The following is a 22327-nucleotide window of genomic DNA, read 5'->3' on the forward strand; positions in this document are numbered from 1 at the left end:
ATCATTGATTCTTTTTTTAATTTTTAATTACAACTGGCCACTTTTTAATTTTGCAGTGGCTTTCATTGATGTTAGCAACACAGTGTTGTTTTCGAAGGCACCAGCACCATTCAGAGAAATTCATGACATTTTGCCATTTTCCCCATTTTATCACACTTTTTCTTCTTTCTGTCTCTGCCTGCCTCTGTCAAGCCAGATTTCTGTTAGCGGTCATTCTGTTTTTTGCTCTTTGTGTGTTGTACAGAAAATTTTGCTTTTTAAGATATCTACAGTTCAAAAAGCCATTTATCTACAGAAAATTTTACTTCAATTTTGAAACTTTTTTGTCTTTACATGTATGGGCAACTTTTTCTGCAGGTCAGTTCAAGGGTTTTCAGGTTGAATTAAATTCTTAGGATTCTACTCAAAAATGTTTCAGGCTTTTTTGGGTCTGACCTCTGCTTGAGAAGAGAAAAGACGGCTTAGCGCATTAAATGATTAAAAAAATCTTGTCGCATTAAATATTTTTGTCATTTTTTCAAAACAATTTCATTACTATTTCTTAGTCTTTTTAGTCCTCAGGGTCCAAAAGTAGATTTTATTTTTTAAAATAAATTGTGCCATTATGTATCAAAAACGCTACTTGATTGGAAAAGAAAAAAAGGATTTTTAATCCGACTGAAAGTTTGATCTCTGAACGGTTACGCAGAAGAAGAAGCTCTTAGTGCTATCTGAAGAAATTAAAAACAGAATAAAGATTAAACTGCTAAAACGTCTTTAAAGTTATGTTAAAAACGATTCTTTCTTCGATTTCCTCATAATATCCACATGTATTTTCTTGGGAATAACTTTGTAATTAATAATGGAAATGTACCAGGAGAAAGCAGATCGGGTAGTCCAACTATTGAAATTTGAAGCTCTATGGAAGGACAAAGTACCCCATTTCACAAAGAATCTTATTGTTGAAATTGTGCTTCGAATTTCTTGAGAGGTTAAATTTTAATTAACAAACTTCCTTCAAGAAGTATAAATTTTGTCTTCATCATGAGCTACTGCTCATTCCATTTCACGAAAAATGGAGTTGTTTTTGTTCACATTTTGTTTCCTTACTTGAACTAAAGAAACACAGGATGATTATATTGCTTCAGTTGCCTTTCGAAGATTATACGAATAATGCTAAAAATAATTATTTTGAACGTCTCTATATTCTGTACACTGTTTTCTGAAATACTAAAACAAACCAAAATTTAAGGGGCTTTCTTGAGTTGTTTTGGCTGACACTTTTGATTTTCTTGGTTGAGCGTTTGTCGGAGATTTTCTTGAACAGATAGGGTTTCAGCTTAATGACCCCAGGCGAGCTCAATTAGCTGCTCCAACGGTTCATGTAATTTTTATTCAGGTTTTCAACGCAACTTAAGATCATCTTTAAAAAATTAAGATTTCGTTTCTACAGAAAAGGCTTGTTTCTCAAAAACGTTTGTTGCCTGGATTCGATAGTTTGGCTTTATAATTATGTTTTTATAGTCAAGGTTCCGGATTAGGAGCAGTGGCTTTCATCAAAGAAAGAAAACTGCGATAATCCCCGTCTCACTCTAACTCCAATTACATTCAATGAAAATTATACTACAGCACATGGTGTATGTATATGTTATACTTGCTTTTTGAAGAAAATCGTTCATTTGATTGAGCTTACTGCAATGCTTGTATGTGATTACTAAAATTGGTTAAAATGAATTTTACACGTTTTTATGCCTCAACGCAGAACAACGATTCAAACTAATTGAATGTACGATCTACGTTTTTGAACATCAACCGTTTGCCGCTTGTTGCATTTTTACCATATTGTTTTCCAAAGTTTTTTTTTCAATTTCTTGTTACGCTTTATCATTTTGACAAGATCGAGGTTCTCAAGATCGCAAGATCGAAGACTTCCTTGGTTGGAAACTGAACTGGTTGATCAAATCTAGGACTCCCGTTACCACTTTTTCATCTTTTCACACACAAAAACTTTCTCAAAAGTACGCAATTTTTTTGCGCGCAATTTGGTTAAATCGGGCGTATTTCTTGGTGAAAATTAATTATTTATCTAGTAATGATTCGGGTAAATTTTATTATGTGAAAAAAAAACGATTGATTTGCAGCAAATAGGCTAGAAAATTGTGATTTGAGACAAAAAAATTGTGATCTTACTTGAGAATTTTTTTAAGTGGAGGGAAAGGCAAACAGATTTCAAACTACTGTACAATTTTATGGAGTAGCAAAGTTTAAATTTAATGCAGGAAGCAAAAATGTTTTAATTTTAAAATTTTATAATTGAGCCTCGTTTCACGTTCAAAATTTTCGCACAAAGTTTGTGTTAATTTTCTTAAAAACTTCTGCGTCACTGTTTGAACAACCTGAATTAGCTATAAATTGATTACAGTTTATAAACCTTTGAGTGAATCAAAAATTGGCAATAGCGTGGAAAGTCTTTATTATGATTGGTTTCTAAAACGGTGCGTTCACGTTTTTTGTGACCATCGATAAAAACTGGAAACGATTTGAAGGGAACAAAAAATAATGTGTTTTCACATTAGGGAACATGCTCCAACTTTTATTTTTTGGTAAACGGTAAACGGGACAGTATGGAGTAAATTTTAAAGTAACGATCAAAATCCGGTAAAGGAACATCAGTTTTCAATTTATTGGATCCAAAATTATAAAACCGAGACGGAGCTACTCATAACACCCGGAGTTAAATTTGCGAGTGAGTAATTCTTTTTACCATTATGGACACGAGAAGCCACGCTTCACTCGGATCTATAAGTGAGGGAGATGAATCCCTAGAGCTGCTGTCCCGAAGTGGCAGACGCAAATCAGGAGCGAGCAGTCGTCATGGAGGGGGAGGTGGTGGAGGAGGGGGAAATTTCTTGACAGTTCCCGCAGCTGGATCTCTCAACAGCACTCATTCCAACAACACCACACAACATGCTCCAAGGGAGTTATATATGTCACATGTTAGTGATCACGAGTTCTCCAAAAATTAAAAAAAATATAGGGAAAAATGAGCTTATTCGCACAAAATGTGCGTTCCCATTGGTGTCGACACCGGGTGAAATAGGGTGAAATGTTTGCCAGCGAAACAAAATTGAGAAATAAACCGTTTCGCTCCTTCGTTCTGTTTTATTTTATTGAAAATAAAATTAATTGGTGGATATGAAATTTGTAACGACAAATCATAGTCACCAGAGAAAACATGAAAACTTTCTTAATTTTTTGTTTTAAAATGCCGTCTTAAAATGCTCGGTCTTCAAACGCTTTTGAAAAACATAACTTTTCGCCAAAATGCTGAGCCTCAAATTTTTGTCTGTATCGTAGATTCTGTTTGATATAAAACTTACGAAAAAATTGTTGCGTTTTTTAAACGGGCTTCAATGTTGTTGGTTTTTCATTGTAGAATTGCCGTATCCTATTTGGTTAAATGTAGTGGAGTTTTGGCGTGTTTATCCGTTTAACAATAGGCATTTGATTCCATCGTTTTTCAAACGTGGCAAAAGAATCATATGTCAAGCTTAGAAAGAGTCTTCTTTTAAAAACAAAACTTGAACAATGTGATGACAATTTTATAGTTTCGAATTAAAATTTTTTTCATACCTCCTAATGTTCAATATTTGAGATATGGCGGTACTCTAGGTTTTGCTCTGTTACAATAATAAAAATTCCCAGCTTGAAACTTAACATACAAAATTCTTTTGTCATTTGTGTTAGTTAATCTCAACTGTAGCAAAGGAATTATCTTGTTTTATTTGAGAATAAAGTTCAAGTTGGTTCGAGTTTGAGATAACTAATGATACTTTTTAGAAGATACGCGAGAACCAGACAAGATCAGGATTGTTTTGGAACACAAGGCTACAATGATTTCAGATAAGATTTTCAAAAACTTCAGGCGCTATTGAATCAAATCAAAATTTTCGCTTGTACACGAAATAAACATAAACATTGCCGCATCTCTCGATAAATTAAAAGTCAGTAAGGAAAGCGAAAACTTTGTGTATTGTCTTTGAACACCATAATTGAATGTCGAGATTTGCACGAATTTTATTTCGATTATTGTAAACAGTAACTTGTTCAAATTATCATTATATATGGAATGAAAATACAAAAAACCATTTATAATCCGTACTCTCTTCAAAAAAGTAATATTTGGTTCGTAAATAATAAAAAATGTTGTAACATATAGTAGGCTCTCATTCAAAAAATATCTAAGCCAAACTAACAAATATTTACGCAAAACCCTATGGAGACGTATATGGAGACGTCGAACAAGAGGAATCACTTAATACCTTACGTTGAACAGGAACTTTCAACCATAAAGTTGAATGACGTGAGAGCACTCGCAGATCAGAAACAACAACAGCAAAGACGGGTTTTCAAAAAAGACGGCATTTCAAAAGAAACTTTCTAGATTCCTCATGCATTGAACACAAAATTTTGTCGAAGAAAAAATATCATACGGATTTATTCTGAAACGCTTGTTTTCCTCTCTTCTTTCTCATATGGGATTTTAGACAACAACAAAGAACTTAATATGAAACCACTGAGACAAAGTAAATAACAAAAAATATGCCAAAAATTAATTTTCACTGAGGGTTTTTGAAAAGAAATGTCTTCAAAGGCGTAACAACCAGTTTTAATAGTCAACAAAGCATATGACTCGCAGCAATGAAAATAGGGTTCTAAAATCATCATAACCAAAATGAAATTTTTCAATATTGATTAGGGCTATGGGTACTTAGAATGTATACGCCACATTTGCATAGATCAATGATGCAATTTCACAAAAACAGGAAAAATGGGAAATCGTGCCAGTTGTAAGAATCGTTTGAATCTATGTATTTGTATAAATAATCATACATTTCCATGATAGAGAAGTTCTACCTTTCTGCTTTTAAATTGTTTTTGAAGCCTTAAGAGATAACGCACGTTATCGATCCTACTTGTTTGAATTCTTAGCACTCAAAACCCAGCAGGACATTGCAATAGCGTTTAGTTTATTTTGGCGGCAGTTGTTTTATTTTATCATGTTTTTCTTAAACTTCTTTCAATTCAAACATGTAATTTTCAGGAATATAATCAAAGGTTGAACATTTACTTGTTAATCCAAATATTACAAATCACTTTTTATTTTTAAAAAATATAGGATAATTCATATTTTATCGAAAACAAAATTCTTGGCATGTCGGTGCTCCTCAATTGCAAGGTATATTATGTATTGCTTTTGTTGTTTTTTGTTTTTGTTATTGTTTTTGTTGTTTCACGATTGCAAAAACGAGTAATTGTTGAACATGAAAGAGAAGCTTCATAATAATGCGATGTACCAGATATGAAATTTGGTCATGTACTGAGTGATTTTGAAACTGCTGCTACTAGTTTTTGGAAGTAATCTCTAGATGTTAATTTAAATTAAATTAAATTTTCGGATGAAATACACCCTATTTCAGATTTCCTACTGCAATTTTTCGATCTCAGTTAATAGAGACCCGGAACCGAAAACATAGCAATGAATAGTAGAAATGTTTATGACACCAATAGTTGAATAAGAGTGCGGCTGGAGAAAAAAGACATGAAGCTGGAGAAAGATGTTTTTAGATAGACTTGATGATTACACTGACACTAATTATTAACGATTGCTTTTTCTGCTAACTATTGAATGAGTTCAGTTAGAATAAAGAAAACCTTTCTTTTTCTCTCACGACATTAGATGCGAAAAAGGATAAGCTTGTCTATAACAAAACAATGCAAAAAAAATTAAAACCTATTCACAGATGTTTATTGCATATTTTTTCGCTTCTCTAACTAGAGTTTGATGGATTTTCAATTCTGTCTTTAGGTAACGACATGGCAAACGCAATTCTGCTTTAGTACATGCGTGCGTGAACATGTGTCGTAATTTAATCTGATTAAATTCCATTGTTTCCATATAAAAGTAAACAGTATTTTGGAAGAACACAAAAGGAAATCAGAAGTCACTTCGTCTCTTAAATGTTTATCTTGAATCAGTGGTATCAACAGTGTTTTATCAACCAAACAGGTGAGACCATTAGAAGACATAACTTCGAAAATTATTTAATAGCAAGACAAAGATTTAGTTTAAGAGAACGAGTAAGTGTGTGTGTGTGTGTGTGTGTGTGTGTGTGTGTGTGTGTGTGTTGTGTGTGTGTGTGTGTGTGTGTGTGTGTGTGTGTGTGTGTGTGTGTGTGTGTGTGTGTGTGTGTGTGTTGGTGTATGGGTAAATACTAATAATAAATTGTTTCCCCGAGATCAAAAAGTATCAAAATATCTTAATTATATTTACATCAAGACATAATAGATATCCTTCTGGGAGAGCCCTATTAGGTCAAGAAGGCCTGTTTTGAAGTCTCTAAAGCGCACGAGAAATGACTGTGGTAGTTGCTGATAGGAAAACCAGGAAACTGAAGTGTGTGTGTGTGTGTGTGTGTGTGAATGAGTGCGTGTGTGTGCAGTTGTGTCCGCGCGTGTGTGTGTTTATGTGTTTTTACGCTCGGGTGTGTATGTGCGTTTGTATGTTTGTGGGTGCACATGTGTGTGTGTGTGTGTGTGTGTGTGTGTGTGTGAATGAGTGCGTGTGTGTGCAGTTGTGTCCGCGCGTGTGTGTGTTTATGTGTTTTTACGCTCGGGTGTGTATGTGCGTTTGTATGTTTGTGGGTGCACATGTGTGTGTGTGTGTGTGTGTGTGTGTGTGTGTGTTTGCTTGTGTTTTTATGTGTGTGTGTATGCGCGCGTCCGTGCCTATGCATGTTTTTATGTGTGCGTTCGTGTTTCTGTGGTGCGTGTGTTTGCGTTTGCGAGTGTGCGAGTATGCGTATGAGCGCGAGCGTGTGTGTTTTGTCTGGGTGTCTGGGTGTGTTTTTAAGCGTATGTGTTAGTGTGTGTGTGCATGTATGTGTATGTTTGCTTGTGTATGTATGTGTGGCTGTGCGTTCTTGTGTGTGTGTGTTGCATGGGCGTGGTGTTGTAGGTGTGTGGTGGGTACGTGCTGTGTGTGGTGGGTTTGTTTGTTTGCTTGTACGCGTGCGTGAATGTTTGTAATGTTGTTTGTTTGTGTGTGCGTGTGTGTGTTCGACCTTCAGGTTAAACAATTGCTATAATTGTTTTCTAACTTTAAGGATAACCGTTTTTTTTTCAGAGACCTTTTTTTCCTTGCAGATCCTACATAACAACATTTTCCTGCAAATCATTGTAATTATCTTTCGCCTCAAAAATTTGTATAACACTATGGTACCTTATATTCACGATCAATAAAATTTTTTTAACAGTTACAAGAAAGAATTTAACATTTACTGTTTTTGTCGAATAAATTATGATATCTTGCTCAAAAAGTGGTATCCTTACGATACCTCTTTTTTGACATTTTTTGTCACACGTAAAGGTAAGGCAGTTGTCGATTTCTTTTTCCAAATTTGCACGCGTCTCAGCTTCAGAAATTTTTTGGTATTTTTATTCGAGTTTTGTTTTGCCAAATTTAATGGCTTAGTTCTTTTTTATATTTGATCTTCAAAATTTGTTTCTGGAATTGTTTTAACATAAACGTATGGTTAATTAAATGAATAAATTTAGTCATACAATTCACTGGACTGCGTTTAAATGACTATAAAAAGCGGGCTCCCAATCAAGATGAACGTCTAGATGTAAGCAGTTTTCAAGAGATCATATAATATTATTTTGAATAATTTAATTAGTTTGTTTTTTTACTTAATCCCAATTCTTTGACGTTTATTTTTTTGGAATTTTGTAACACTGGCTTTTTGTCAGAATGTTTCAAACCTAAGCGGGTTTTTTTTAAATTGTCTCCACTAAGGTTTTTTTGGCTTCAGATGAAAACATATAAAAAAATTCTATCCAAATTGCTGATTTGCGTTAATGGTAATTGATCTTTATGAAAATTTGTACGATATTCGTTTTTAATTGCGGAGACTAGCGTGATTGATTTCAAGAAATTCAAATTAGAAATGAATCACGATTGCGTAGCGGAAATTAAAACAACCCTTAGTCACAAGAGAAATTTCGACAATACGCCAAGCGAGAAGTCTGCTAACGGTTTTTTTTTTAAGCAGTAGCAGACAAAATTCAATAAATTGCAAACTTTTTTTTACCTCTTTAATAGTTTTTGCTGCAAAAAAATCTCTGAAAGTTTTGAGAGCTGTTCGCTATCTTTTTGCACCCCAAAGAGTGAAACTTATATGCTGTTTACATTGTGACAACCATTTTACACAGATCAAAATTGTGCAGATAATTAATATTTTTTTTTGGTAAATTGAGAAAAATGTGTAGTTTTTTAAAAAAGACACATATATATATATATATATATATATATATATATATATATATATATATATAACCTGATGCCACAGCTATCGGAAAGTCCCTTTTGTTTAGTTTTCATTGCTTGTCCTAATTTTCTTAGTCTAGAGTTCCTTTTGAAATCTAAAATCTGATCTGGACGGAGAACAGAAGCTATTTTTTTATCAAACAGGAAGGGCTATTAGGGATCACACACTTTTCAGGATCCCTGTTTGTATGCCGATCTATCTGATAAAAGGAATAATTAGATGGAAAGTAAAGATGTATACCCAAGACCTGTTCGCGCTAATAAGTCGCAAATGAAATTCAAATGGGGGGCTGAAAAATTAAATTGATTAAAAAGATTGTTTAAATAAACAAGCTTACACAGAGTAGGTATTATTCTGGTAGAGCTGTTTGTTGGTGATGTTGTGGTAGCGTTGATAATTCTATAAATTTCTCGCTTATACTTCTTTCAATCTCTGTCTTGTAGAAATTGTAAGCTAGAAAAATTGAAATTATCTTTGAAAATTTAATGTTTTTCTGTTTATAATATTTAGATTTTGTTTAGGAAAAAGTAAAGCAGTTGTCTGCTGCTGAATCTTGTCTCTCTTGTTTCTCACTATTTTTATTCCTGTCACGTTCGCTGAGGGAACTTATAAAACCCTCTCAGCTCAGTTTAGGCGTATAGGGTGCGAATCACAAACTCAAGTTCATATTGAGGTGCTTCTTAATTTTCCAATTGGCCGAGAAGGCAAGAATGTTTTTTATCTCACGGAGAAATTAATGAAACTCCAAAAAATAATGAAAATCTAAAATCAGAGAGCGTCAATTTATGATCACGTAGGCGCCTGTTTTCTACCATTCCTCCCTTCTAAAACCGCAGCAATTATGGATTTCTTGGGAGCTTTTTATGAAAATCTATTGTCTTTTCCTCTGAAGTATTCTGCTTCATCTTTATTGAACTTGGGGGGAAAAGATCTGCATTGCAACTGTCAAAAGCAGAAGTAATTTAAATCAAAAGAAACTGCGGTGATACAGGCCGCCTACGCTCAACAACGCACATTTTCTATCCTGGATATAAGCGAGGAGATCCAGGCCTAACGTTGTGCTATTTTAATTAAGTCGAATTAAGTTGCTTAAATACTTGTGTACTGGTAGTCTTAACGGGCGTTAAAGGCGTTAATTTGTGTAGCTCGCAGTGAAAGAATGGTTAATTAACTCCTAAATACGTTCGCTCAAATGCGGGATTAAATATCCGTTCATTTGTAACGGCTCTAGTAATACTACACTTTGGTGCAAAGACAGATAAAAACAAAACAAGTTGTCATTTTTCGAACTTTAATGTCGTAAAACGTGTTTTAAATAATTTTAAACAATGAACTTGTTTATGGCTTCATAAACGTTTTGCTAGTCAACCAATATGCAGTATAGTTGCTCAACAATTGTGTTTGGAAAAGCGGAAATAAGAAATGCAAAAAAGTCAAACGTTTTCCTCAATTATTTTCTGAAGCACTATTTTGTTTTTTAAACTCATCAATGCTTAATGAACTGCTAAAATTTGAACGCAGAGAAAAAAAAGAGAAATAGGAGTTTTACTATTTCAGTTGGCAAGCTTTTGGATCACTTGGATCAAATTATTGCCCTTATGGCAAGGCTATTGACTGGGTGCGCTCCTTGCAGATTAAAAGTTTTCGGGAGGCCAGGCTTAAGGCTGAGAGCGCAATTGTTGACAGTCTATTAATCCTTGGAAATTGTGCCTATGCATAAGACTAATTGCTAGAAGATTTTTACATTTTATGTTCCTTAATCTGATAAATAGTGATTTAATAACTAATAAACCCAAGCACACTATTTTAGCTAAGCATCATTTGTGTCAATATAACATTGCATAAAATTTCCTCAAATTGAAATTAGGTAAACATCACTGTTGCTTACTTTGCACGTTTAGAATGCATATATTCCCGGCGCAACAATCAACAATCAATTTGCGAAAATAACAGTCGCACGCTTGGTCTTGTTTTTGGGGTACTGAACTCCGTTCAAATGATCAGTAGCTGAGTTTTAATATCATCAATTGTTCCAAGTGAAGATGATGATTCTAATTTTCGTGACAGAAAAAATGAAGCAAATTAATCTCACTTTCCTCTCAGATGTAAAATAAGAAACAACTTTATGAAATAAGAAGCAGCAAAAACAGTGATAATTTGGAAGTACATTTAGACAACTTTTGGGTCTTTCCCATTATAGCCCCCCCCCCCCATCTTAGTGGTAAGATAACCTAGAGCCCCCCCCCCCCCCAAACATGGTAATTATACCATAATGGTGGGGGGAGGGGGCTTTAATTTCATTGGGGGGGGGCTTTAATTTAATGGGGGGGGGGGCTATAATGGGAAAGACCCCAACATTTGACTAAGCGTAATGTATATCTACCATTGCTTTTCTAATTTTTCATCCATCCAATCAACATCACTGTATTTCAGGAGCGTAGGAAGGAGATCTTAGACTACTTGACAACTGAGTTCCCACACATATTCCCTGCGATGAACGCAACAACGGGAGGGGGCAAAGTGCACGGGGCAGGGGCAACTGGGGGAGGGGGACACAGAAGGGGCAGTGGAATGAGTAAGACCAGCTCTGTGCTGTCTGCGAAGAGTATAATCACAGATCTGGACACTGTGGGAGTATCTGGCAAGAAGATAGAGGACACTATGAAACTGAGTCATGTTATGGATCTAGTCAGATTGTTTCAGGTGAGACCAATTTGTAAATTTTTAATACAAAACTTTTTTTATAGCATTGCGAAATTCCTTGGTTTTGCCTTGAATGCATGTTCATACGCAACCGTACATAATTTATACTTTGGGGAATCTGTCAAAATATAAATTAACAGCAAAATATGACCAGAATCCAGAATCAAAAAAGAGAGAAAAAACAGATCAAACAGGAGATTCGGAAAATACATTTGCTGGAATTGTGAATAATAATTCCTCTATTCGAATGCAACATTTTCATTCTGAAACCCGCTGTTGTATCAACTGCAGAATATATACCCAAATGAACTGAATTATAAGTATCAAAATGTTATATGTATCAGAGAACTGAGTTATAAGTATCAGAGAAAGTTAGCTAACTGTTGCAACATTTTTTCAAAACTAGGGAAAAAGGACGCGAGGCCGGCCTTTTTTCTTCAGGCAAAAATTCACTTTTCGTTTACGCATCGTAGTGAAACGACAAGAGAGAAATATTGTTTTGCAGCATTTAGAGGCAACCTCTGAATTCTTCAAACCAAAAACTACAAACTTTAGCGCTGGTTGAAAAGGGGAGCTGTTTGAAAATATGAGAGGAAAACCAGAAGTTGAAAAGGAAAGAATGGGAAATATCTATTTCTTTAATTTAGCTCTGATAAAATTGTTAAAACTATGTTGCTAAAATTATTATATCAAGAAAACTGTATTGAATTATACAAATTTGTTTGAAAAAATGAATAATTTTCTACCTTTATAAATCAATTTTTCAAATAATTCTGGAGCCAAAAAAATAATACCTTATATTTGCATTTTGGCTTTTTCAGCCACAGCTGATTTCAATTGAACAACTGATATTCTTGCTGTACAAAAAAAACAAAAAGAAACAATAGAAAACAATTTTTCTCAGTAGTCTTGGATTCCATTTTGTAGACTATTGGATTCAAAAGATGCTGTATTTGAACATCAAGATTTCTCGATTTGAGACACAGATTTTTAAAAATTCTGAAATAATGTTATTAATTTTTCTCAAATTCTACGGCAGATTAAACTCACATTCCTTAATTCATTTAGAAATTGATTTAATTGAAGATTCAAAGATTTGACCAAAATATTTATTGCCGCGACCAGAATAATAGAAAATCAAGCTTTTTTGATAAAAAGTTAAAAAAAATGTTTCTTGTTTGTTTACTTTTGATTATTCCTGAAGCTTAAACAGACTTTCTAATAAAGATTATCAATTGGTTTAAGGTTGACCGTTTTTTAAACTAAATGACAAAGTGAAGCAGTCAAGAGTATATTTTGGCTTTCATTAAAAAATTAATTAACTCAAATTACAAAGCAAATAGTCTTAGGTCTCCTGTAAAAATCTGCGAAATTTCGCAATTTACCCTGCTTCCCAGTTTTTACAGTGATTAATTTGTCATTGTAGTTATCAATATAATTTTTTAAGGGTCAGTAAAAAACAACAAGTGAAACATAACAATTCGGTGGATTTTTTTCAAATTACTTTTAGTTTAAAGACTAATCTTTACTTTGACGTTTTTCTATCTATTCGAATTTGTATTGATCAATAGCCCATATGCTCTCATATCCGGTTACACAAAGTTTCTGAAACAAACTGTTTTTCATTCAAACATTCGAAACGTTAAAGTTTTCTGAATTGGACACTATTTCTTAATAACTGTAACATTTTTTCTAATACAACGTGTTTTACGTGAATAACGGTTACCGTTGACTTTGAGTTGAATAAAACAGATTAAGAAACCTTTGCAACCGCATCAGAAGCAAAATTGGAGAAAAAGGAAGAAAAAGTTATGTTTTTCAACATTGTTCCTTCTTTCTTACTGATGAATAGTTGAGTTTAAATAAGCTTTCCATAATTCAACAAGAATTGGTTCAAACTTGAAATCACCATACAACAGAACCTAACGACTGGAGCTAACTGTTATAGAGAACTTCAGTTTTTCAGTCAGAATAACATAAAAAAAACGTCATTCTTTTTCTCAGATTTGTAACGTAAACATTGAAAACAGAGAAAATCTACTTGTTATCAATTTGATAGGAACAAAATTTATGATTGTGCAAAAATGAAATACATGAATTGAAATTAACTTGGACGTATATTTCTGTCAAAAAAAATATTTGACATACATTTCGAAACTAATATTTGACGTATGTCAGCATGACGTTTCTGAATTATTCAATGTTTTAACAGAAGAATTCGTACTGGTTGATTGCTGCGGAAAAAACGCTTCAAAATTTCAATTTGTTAGTTAGAGTCTCATCTATCTGTAATTTGATTGCCTTTTTTTGTCAATTAACTAGAAGTGTGAAGGCCTCAATAGTGTATTTTCGCTTTCATTTGAAATGGTTTTCCTGAAAAATGACTATTTTTGATACATCAGATAGTCATAATTCTCTTGTAGATTGATTGGAAAATTCACACTATACCTAGTAACCCTGCATCCCAGTTATTTCATGGTTTCTTTAGGCATTATTATTACCGATGTAGTTCTCTAAGGGTGATCCAAAAACATAACAAAAGAAAATCAACAACTTGAAGAGAGAACCGTTTTGTCAATTGGTTTTTGAGACTTATACTGACTCTGACTTTTGTGCTGTACAATTGGTCTCATTATAATGAGCTGTCGAAGTTTATATCTGGTTAAACAAAGATTCTTCTGGAACTTGTCTTCAACTCAAATAATAAAGACGGTTATATTTATTTGACTTAGATATACCTAATAATTACTGCAAAATACTTTCGAAACAAATGTCCGTTAGGTAGTTAACGGTTCCTATTAACTTCCATTTAAATTATTCCTATTTCGGACCTTTGTATCAACATCATATGATAGCTTTCTAACAAAACGAAGAAAAGATTACGTTTTTCAACCCTGCTCATTCCTCTGATCTACGGTTGATTTTAAACGGCCCTTCTCCATTTTAACTTCAATTTAGTAAAACTTGAAATGACCACACAACACAACTTGAATTAATTGATATACAAAACGTCAATTTATTACCAGATAATGAGAAGAGAAAAAATCTTTTTTTTTGGGTTTGGTTTGAAAAAAAAACAAATTTCAAAATTGTGCAAGTAGATAATGCATGAATTAAAATTAACATTGAAGGTATTTTTTTCGAATAGACAAAACTTGACATATATCCGACACTTACTTTGTTTTTCAAGTGTTGCTCTTTTTGAACTGTTTCACTGTTTCGTAATGCAATATAAATGACATCTCAATTGATTTTTCATTGTCAGATCTATATCAACACGACGTTTATGAACTTTTCATTTTTTCAAAATAAAAACTTGTGCTCAAGTTTGCAACGGAAAAATGCTTCAATTTGAAGTTGCGAAAATTTGACAGTCAAAAGAACTTTTTGTGTCAGAAGCAAAGCAGTTCCTGAAAAACTTGAGACTTCTTTGGAACATTTTGTGCTGTGCCCAGTCTCGCGCCAGCCCTTTTTGTTAGCTCAACAGTTGCGTCTGATCATATGTCGCTGCACCCTCGCTAGAATCACAGGCTTGATTTAAATTAAATTTTGCATACTGACCAGGAGCTTACGTTATCAGCATAAGCAATCGCTTTGTACTTTTAAAAAATTTTTGTTTTTGTATCCTTGTTTATGATTTATGCGTTGCTCGTTTAAAGATCTGTTGCTTTAAAAAACGGTTTAAAAATAAAACAGATCTATCATAGCAGAAAATTTATTTCATTAAATTGTAAGAACGGTAGAAAAAATACAAAGAATAAGTATAGTGTGAGACAGATTTAAACTTGTGTCAAACCAAAACCATTCTAAGTCAATTGATTTTGAAGCAAAAGAATTGACAGGATTTTAACTCCAATAGAAAGCGCATTTCAAAAAATTTCCACAAAAAGTTTTTTTGCAAATCGCTGTACATCTGTCATTGTACTTCGGAAAATTTCTTTTTCCAGTAAAAATTAACAATTCAACAAACTACAGAAACAGTTCTAATAGAGCGCCCATTGAATAACAGAAGACAATTAATTACCCTAATTTTTATCATATCAACATTAACCAAGCATATACGTCAAATTTTACAAAAACACAAAAATCAAAACTTTATTTTTCACTTTAAATTTTCTGTGCCATTTCTCATCAACAAAAAGAAAATCCAAGGTAACTGGAGCAACGTACACGATGTAATGATAATAAATAATGAATCATGCGGTATTATGGTTGCATGGCTTCGAGTGGATTTTTTGCTGTCTGACATGCTCGGTTAGAGAGATGCAGCCCTAACTAACGAAAAGATTTCAAAAAAGGCTATAAGGAATAACCATATTGAACTAATTAAGACCAGTCAGATACTCGAATGTCGCATCGAATGTAGGGGATGCAAGCAATCGCAGGAGTTGCAAATCCGATGAAGGCCAATTTTAACAGCATTGCCACCCACTCAGACCCGTTCTATATATTTTGAATATAATTTGAAACAAAGTTTAAAAATTATTAATGGACATTTAATTGTTAACACTGAAAAAGCATAACATGTGCGCTCAGTATTGTAAATTTAAAGGATTGAATTGTTGAATTGTTCCAAAAAACTAAGGCATTCAATACGTTGTTTTGAGGGTGTTTCTTAAAAACAGTGTCTCACCATTCCGATACACGGACACTCGCCAAAAATTGCAAGTAACTTATTATTAGGAACATGTTCCGACAACTGAGATTGACCCTTTGACCTACCAAGAGGGAGACCTAATTCAACAGCCAGGCATGATGCTAGTTGAGGAGTTTCAGTCTTGTGCGAAGAGGGCTATGGGAATCGACACTTCGGACTTTGACCAGGAGTTCGAGGAGCTATTCCACAAAGTGGATAGTAAGAACACGGGATACGTGGTGTTGATGGACTTCGTAATGTACATGTTGCAGAAGTACTGGGAGAGAGACAGTATGGAAGCACAGCTCAAGAGTCCATTTCAGAGCAAGCCAAGGTCTCCTTCATTATTTGTATACACTCGATAACAAAAGCAAACGTCACAATTGCAAAATTACATTGTAAAATGCCTGTTTTCAAAGAGCATATTTGCGGATAAGTTTCAAATTGAGTAACGCTGATTAAACGTTGACATGCAAATGTCCATACTCATGATTTTTTTGCCGCGTGTTTCTCGAACGTTTGATTGCATTTTAACTTTAAGCTATGGTTTATTGTAGAAACAACCTAAGGCATAGAATAGGAATGTGCTAAACAAAACCCAATAAAAACTTCTATACAGATATGCAGAATTACTGAAAATGAATCTACCGTCTTTGGTGTTCACCGATGCAGATTGGTAAAAAGTCTCCATTGTTATAAAAACCCTATCTTGAGTTTCTTGCATTTACCATGGATTTTGTTGTCTTTTTTAAATCCGAGTATATAATTTGTGTGGAGGTTGACTGATTTTTCAACCAATAGAAGCAAGGCAATTAAAAATGTTACATGTGTATTCATTCACACAGGAGTTAGCTTAGTTGAGGAGAATTATGTGGTGTAGGTTTTTGTTAATGTTTAGAATCCGCCTGTGTCGTCACAACCACCAGGAACCAACAGTGAAAGTGGTTCTGATCAGGAACCCAAGTCGATACATCTCATTCTCTAAGGAAGGTACTCTAATCAAAATAGTTTTAGACATACTAGAAAAATTCAAATTATTTTGATTCAACACGCAAAACTATGCAAAAGTGTTGAAAAGACTAAGCAACGCTAAGCAACAAAAAGAATGGCATATCAATCCATTATTCAAGGTGAAAAACCCGAGCAAAGTGAAGGAATCCATGAGTACTTATTTTTCATACAGAAATAGCTTAAATGTAAGCAATTAACATCCTTAATCAACCATTATACCTTAATTTTTAAACTGAAATCACTTTCTAGATGAAGATCGGAGAACAAATGCTATAACCACTGTGAAATGAAACCAAACCTTCAAATCTGTAGTTGTTAGGCTGACTATGAATTGTACGATGGAAACCCAAAACCAAAAAGATGGAAGAAAATATTGACCTCATTTTCTGGTTGTTATTCCACCTTCATTCGTTGATGGGCACTGTTTGCAAAAATCAACATGATCATTGTTTTAGTCTTTTCTGTTCCTACATAAAGTTCTACCAACTCAGCTTAAACTTAGCAAAAAATGGAAATTAACTTCTTTATCACTAAAAGGATCACTCGTTTTCAAATATAATTATGTAATTAAATTAATATAGAAATTTTGGGCTACCCATTTCTTCGAGATTGAGTTGAAGTTAAAAGGAAATAGCGGTCAACTGTTCCACCACTATTAAACCCATCACATACAAGTTCAAAATCCAATTTTATCCACAAAAAGTCGACAGAAACAGAAAATTGGAAAACAAAGTTCAAGTCAACGTTTATTAGAAACATCGGGTTAATTTCAGTTAACTTTTACAGTTAGGGGTAAAAAAAATTGTACATGACTTTTTAAACAGTGACAACTGTCAATTATTGGACACTTCAACTGTAATTCAGGAAGGACATATAGAACAAAAATTAAACAATGGTAGTGAACAATACTACATTTATCCTATAGTAATCATAGTCAAACTTGATAAGTCATATAAGCTCGCTTCTTGATTCAAAAGTGCTGAACAAACCAAGGATTAAAAACAAGTATCAGAATCCTATCATGGAAGGTACCAAAGATACAATCTCGCAAACGATTACGGTCTCCCGGTTGATTGAAAGTGTCGTTCTCAACAGTTAATGTAAAATAAGTTCGATGTCGACTCCCGATACATCAGGACACAACAAAACATTTTGATTTCATTGCTATTAGTGGAGAGATAACCGGGATATATAGAATAATAATAATAATAATAATAATAATAATAATAATAATAATAATAATAATAATAATAAATTGTTCTCAAGTATGTTTAAACAAACAACATTGTTCAATGAGTTTTACATATACATACTCAAAAGGCCATCAAAAGGCAAAAAAGCTTAGTCGTGTGATGCCTTTGGGAAGCAGTTTGTTAGCAAATAGGGGTGGGGGTAGGGTGTTGATATTGGTTTGTTTTCAAGGTTTAAATAGATTGAGTGACAGCAAGTACACGTGAGGAAACAGTTGAGTTTTTGCAAAAGGATAAAAATAAAAAAAAATTATTGTTTTAGACAATTGCTAAAAAAAAACTAATAAAAAAGTTCTATGATATCATTTCCTTGTATAAAATTTTCAAGAAAAGTATGGTGGTGTGTATTAATTCCAGATTTGTAGCAAATCTTTATAAAGTGAACATATTTTGAGTCGAAATTAAGTATACAATTTAGCAATTTCCTTATTCGTATTCCAATTCTCTTTGGGTTGATACCAGTAAATTGATTGCTAGGTTTTAGTTTCTTACATGTTGTTCTTTTCTCATCTAGCCTCACAAGCTCTGAATCCTCAATAAACCTTTCAAAAACTTCATTTTTATGTTCCCGCTTAATTATTTTGGTTAAAAATTTTAAAAGCTCATAAATATGCAGCTCTTTCACCAGGAAGATTCCATATTTTTCCCGTTCATTCGCTGTTTATTGATGACTTTGTTTCCTGAAAACAATTTGCGTAATTTGTTTAATTTTCACTTCGATAAACTTCAGGCTTGACTTGTTTGCAGTTCCGTAAATAAGCACTCCATATTGTATAACCGGTTGATTAAAAGACTTATATACTAAAACTAATTGTTCAATACTCAATATAAACCTCAGTTTGTAGAACATTCCCGTAAATTTGGTCAATTTTGCAGCCACGCTATTTATGTGTTTTTTGAAATCTAATTTGTTGTCCAGTAAAACGCCTAGATACTTTACTTGGTTGCTCTTTTTAGGGGTTGCTTTGTTCAGTCTTAGAACATTCATCATAGTTTTAAAACCTAAGTTTAGATTAATCGTTTTTTCAACATTGAGCGTCAGTTTGTTATCGCTTAAGTAGAGGCCGATGTTGTCAATATCACTTTGAAAAAGAACTTTCATAATTTCAAGCATTGGGCCTCTCAAACCTATGTTAGCAATTTTTCTAAGTAGTAAGTTATGATCAACCGTGTCAAATGCCTTTTTCAAATCTAGAAACAAACCTATCGAGCACTTTGGCTGGTTTTCTAAAGTGTCCCTAGCGTTTTCAACAAAATGCGCTGATGCATCAATTGTTCCTCTTTGTCGTCGGAAACCATATTGATTTGCATTCAGGAGATCAAAAACTTCCAAAAAATTAGATATTTTGTTGTACAGAAATGTTTCAAAGACTTTTGCAACAGTTGGAAGTAGAGAAATTGGTCTGAAGTTTGATGGTTCCTGGACATCACCACTTTTATGAACTGCTACAATGATAGCTTCTTTCAGGCAAGGTGGAAAACTTCGTTCATCGATACATTTGTTGATTTATTTTGTTAGTATTGGCACAATTACCCATTCGAGTTTCTTCAAAAAAATTGTTCAATTCAAAGCAATCTGTGCTATATTTGGTTCGCATTTTATTTATTATTTCCCGTACTTCCAGCGAACCGGCCCTGGTTAGTCGCATTGATTGTACACTAATACTACTGCTTTTAGAAATATTCTCACTTTTAGACTCAAAATTTGATGCTAAGGTTTTACCATTTGTAGAGAAATAGTCTATGAATTTATCAGCTGTCTCTTTATTGAGCCTATCTTGCGATGCCTTTTAATCGGTTGATCTTTGCCCTTTAATCTGCTAATGCAGTCAAAAAAAGATTTAGAGTTTTTCTGACCATCTGCATTCATTAACCGCTGATAATACATTTCCTTTTTTCTTCTGATCAGTTTTTGCAGCTTGTTACGTAGTGCAATCAATTTGAGTTGATCGTTTTTGTCTTTTGTTCTCATAAAATTTTGGTATTGTTGTGGTTTCTTGGTAGCTAAATGTTTTATTTCGTTGTCAATCCACAATTTTTTTATTTTTTGCACCTTTACAAATTTTTGTAGGGACAAAATTTTCAACACATTTATTCAAGAGAAACTGAAAATTTTTCATGGCTTCTTCAGAACTTAATTGATCAAGTGTTAGTTCAAGCTTCTGTAATTCATGTTGCATATAAAACTGATGATTAACAATTACGTTTGGGTCATTAAGTTTTGTCAACATTTTAATCATACGATCATCATCATTTTATTTTTCTGAATGGTTCAATTTGTGTCCCGAGAATCCAAAAAAGAGCGTTTAATGATCTGTTAGCGTAGTTTGTGACACTTCCAGATCAATATTTACATTGGAATACACGGCATCAATACAAGAATTACTAGTCTTTGTTTCTCTAGTGCAGTTCGCATTTTCTGCATAATGCAGATCAAAAGACAACAAGGCTTCTTGCAATGTTTACTAGAATTTGAATCTTATCTAACTTTTTGTATATAGATCTTATATTTTGAAGAATGAAGAACTTTTGCATTTTGTTGTACTAAAATGATATGTACAAGTGGAAGAAAAACGGGACGACCATTGTCTTCAATTGATTGTAGCAGCAAAGCTTAAAGTGTTAGCGGATATGTCTTTAGAGTTAAAAGAATTCTGGTTACCAGAGTAAAAAAATTGTTTTTTCGAAAAAAGAAACTAAATCGCAGACAAAATATGTATTTATTTTGTTAAAATATTTAAAAACATATAACCTAATAGGAGAAAAAAAACAAGAAAACGATGAAAATATATTTTTTCCTGCTGAGATCATGTATTTGGAGAAAGTTTACAAGTTTAAAAACTTCAAGCGCGTAATCGCAGCAATCAGTTGATATACTTGGTTTATCTTGGGTGATCCTGTTTTCACATTGAGAGAAATAAAAAGAAACGACATCTTCGATTTTAAATAGACGAACAATTTCTTTTTTCATTGGTTTTTGGTCGTAGTGACGCGTAATCGCAGTCAGTTACTATATTTCACTTTTAAACATTTTTACAATTATATTTATATTTTTATATGTGACGTGTAATCGCAGTCACATTTTTTGTTTTACAATAAATCAGAACTAATCTAAATCAATTGAGAAAAGAAGAAAAATCTAGAAATTTTGACGTATCTATTTGAATACTTTTCTTTTACGGGGCCTCAAAATAGGAACTGCTTCCCAAAGTTTCCAATAAGATCAGAATAACATTACCACAAAACAAAAATATTTTTTAGTTTGTTCACTAAACGTCTTTCTTTTTGTTCAGTCAGCACTTAAAGATTTTTTTGAAGTCCGGTGAAAGGCAGTATTCCCTTTTTTGGTTTTCTCGTTTGATCGGGTTTTTGACATTTTCAAGATTGCTAATTTGATTGATGTTGTGATAGCCAGGATCATTGTTGTTTCGCTTCACCAATACAGATACGGACAATTTTTTGTCGAAATAATGAAGCCCTTTCTATTTGCCTCAGCCCTAAGTTCAGCTTCAAACTTTGGTAGTCGTTCATTCAAGAAAATAGGTTTTTTATTCAGGCTGTTTTTTGCAGTTTTTAACTTTCGTCTTGCCCCAAACACTCTGTCTTTCTCGTCGAAATAGACAAACTTGCAAATAACCGAGTCATATTGATCTCCATTAGCAGTTCCCGGTAAAATATGACATGCTTTTATTCTGTTCTCAGTGAGATTTGTTTTCAGAAAATCGCAAAAATCCTCAAGGTATTTTTCAGTACATTTTTGCTATCTCTTGGATCGAAAGGCGGATTGCAGATAATTAGGCAGTCTTTGCTCGTGTATCTTTCTTGTGCTCTGAGGCGCTCATTAATATCAAATTGCATTTTTTCAAGATTATTTATTTTACTTTCCTGTTCTTTGTTTTTTGCGATCAAACCTGTGACCGAATTCTGCAAATGATCCCCTGCTTCTTCAGTTGACTTGATTCACCCTCCATTTCCATCCAGCTGTGAGTCGAGTCAAAAGTTAATTGTAACAAGGATAAATACAAACTTGTAAAGAATACGATTGAAAAAATAGTAAGAGAAACAAAAATCCGCAAATGAACTGTTAATTATAAGACAATGGCCGTTCCCAGTTCCTACACACCAGCTGGGTACATAGTAGTAAAACTAATGTTTTAATTCAGAAATGATTATGCAAACACGTTATTAGATTTAGATATGCTAGTGTTGAGTTGGCTGTAAACGTTCAAGTTTTTGTTCATAAAAATGCACGTTTAATGTGCTATTGAAGGCCAGCTATTGAATGCACGTTTAATGTGCTACTGAAGATTCATCGCCGGATTCTGTGGTTTAATAGACATGTTCGTAGAGTTTCAAAA

The 22327-nt window shown here is 33.4% G+C and overlaps 2 protein-coding genes across 2 annotated transcripts in view; one reads left to right on the forward strand and one right to left on the reverse strand.

Annotated features, from left to right (window-relative positions):
• Positions 1-22327, reverse strand: part of LOC142340489 (uncharacterized) — a 114628-nt gene that overhangs the window by 85214 nt on the left and 7087 nt on the right. The gene's annotated exons all lie outside the window — the stretch shown is intronic.
• The window catches only part of LOC142340479 (cilia- and flagella-associated protein 337-like), a 67784-nt gene continuing 56389 nt past the window's right edge, over positions 10933-22327 (forward strand). Inside the window, exons 1-3 of the mRNA XM_075391058.1 lie at positions 10933-11072; positions 15756-16042; positions 16607-16698. Of these exons, the coding sequence (XP_075247173.1) occupies positions 10941-11072; positions 15756-16042; positions 16607-16698 (511 nt within the window). The 5' untranslated portion in view covers positions 10933-10940. The remainder of the gene's footprint in view (positions 11073-15755; positions 16043-16606; positions 16699-22327) is intronic.

This window comes from Convolutriloba macropyga, chromosome 1 (genome assembly GCF_964194025.1).
Source record: "Convolutriloba macropyga chromosome 1, txConMacr16.3, whole genome shotgun sequence".
Classification (NCBI taxonomy): domain Eukaryota; kingdom Metazoa; phylum Xenacoelomorpha; order Acoela; family Convolutidae; genus Convolutriloba; species Convolutriloba macropyga.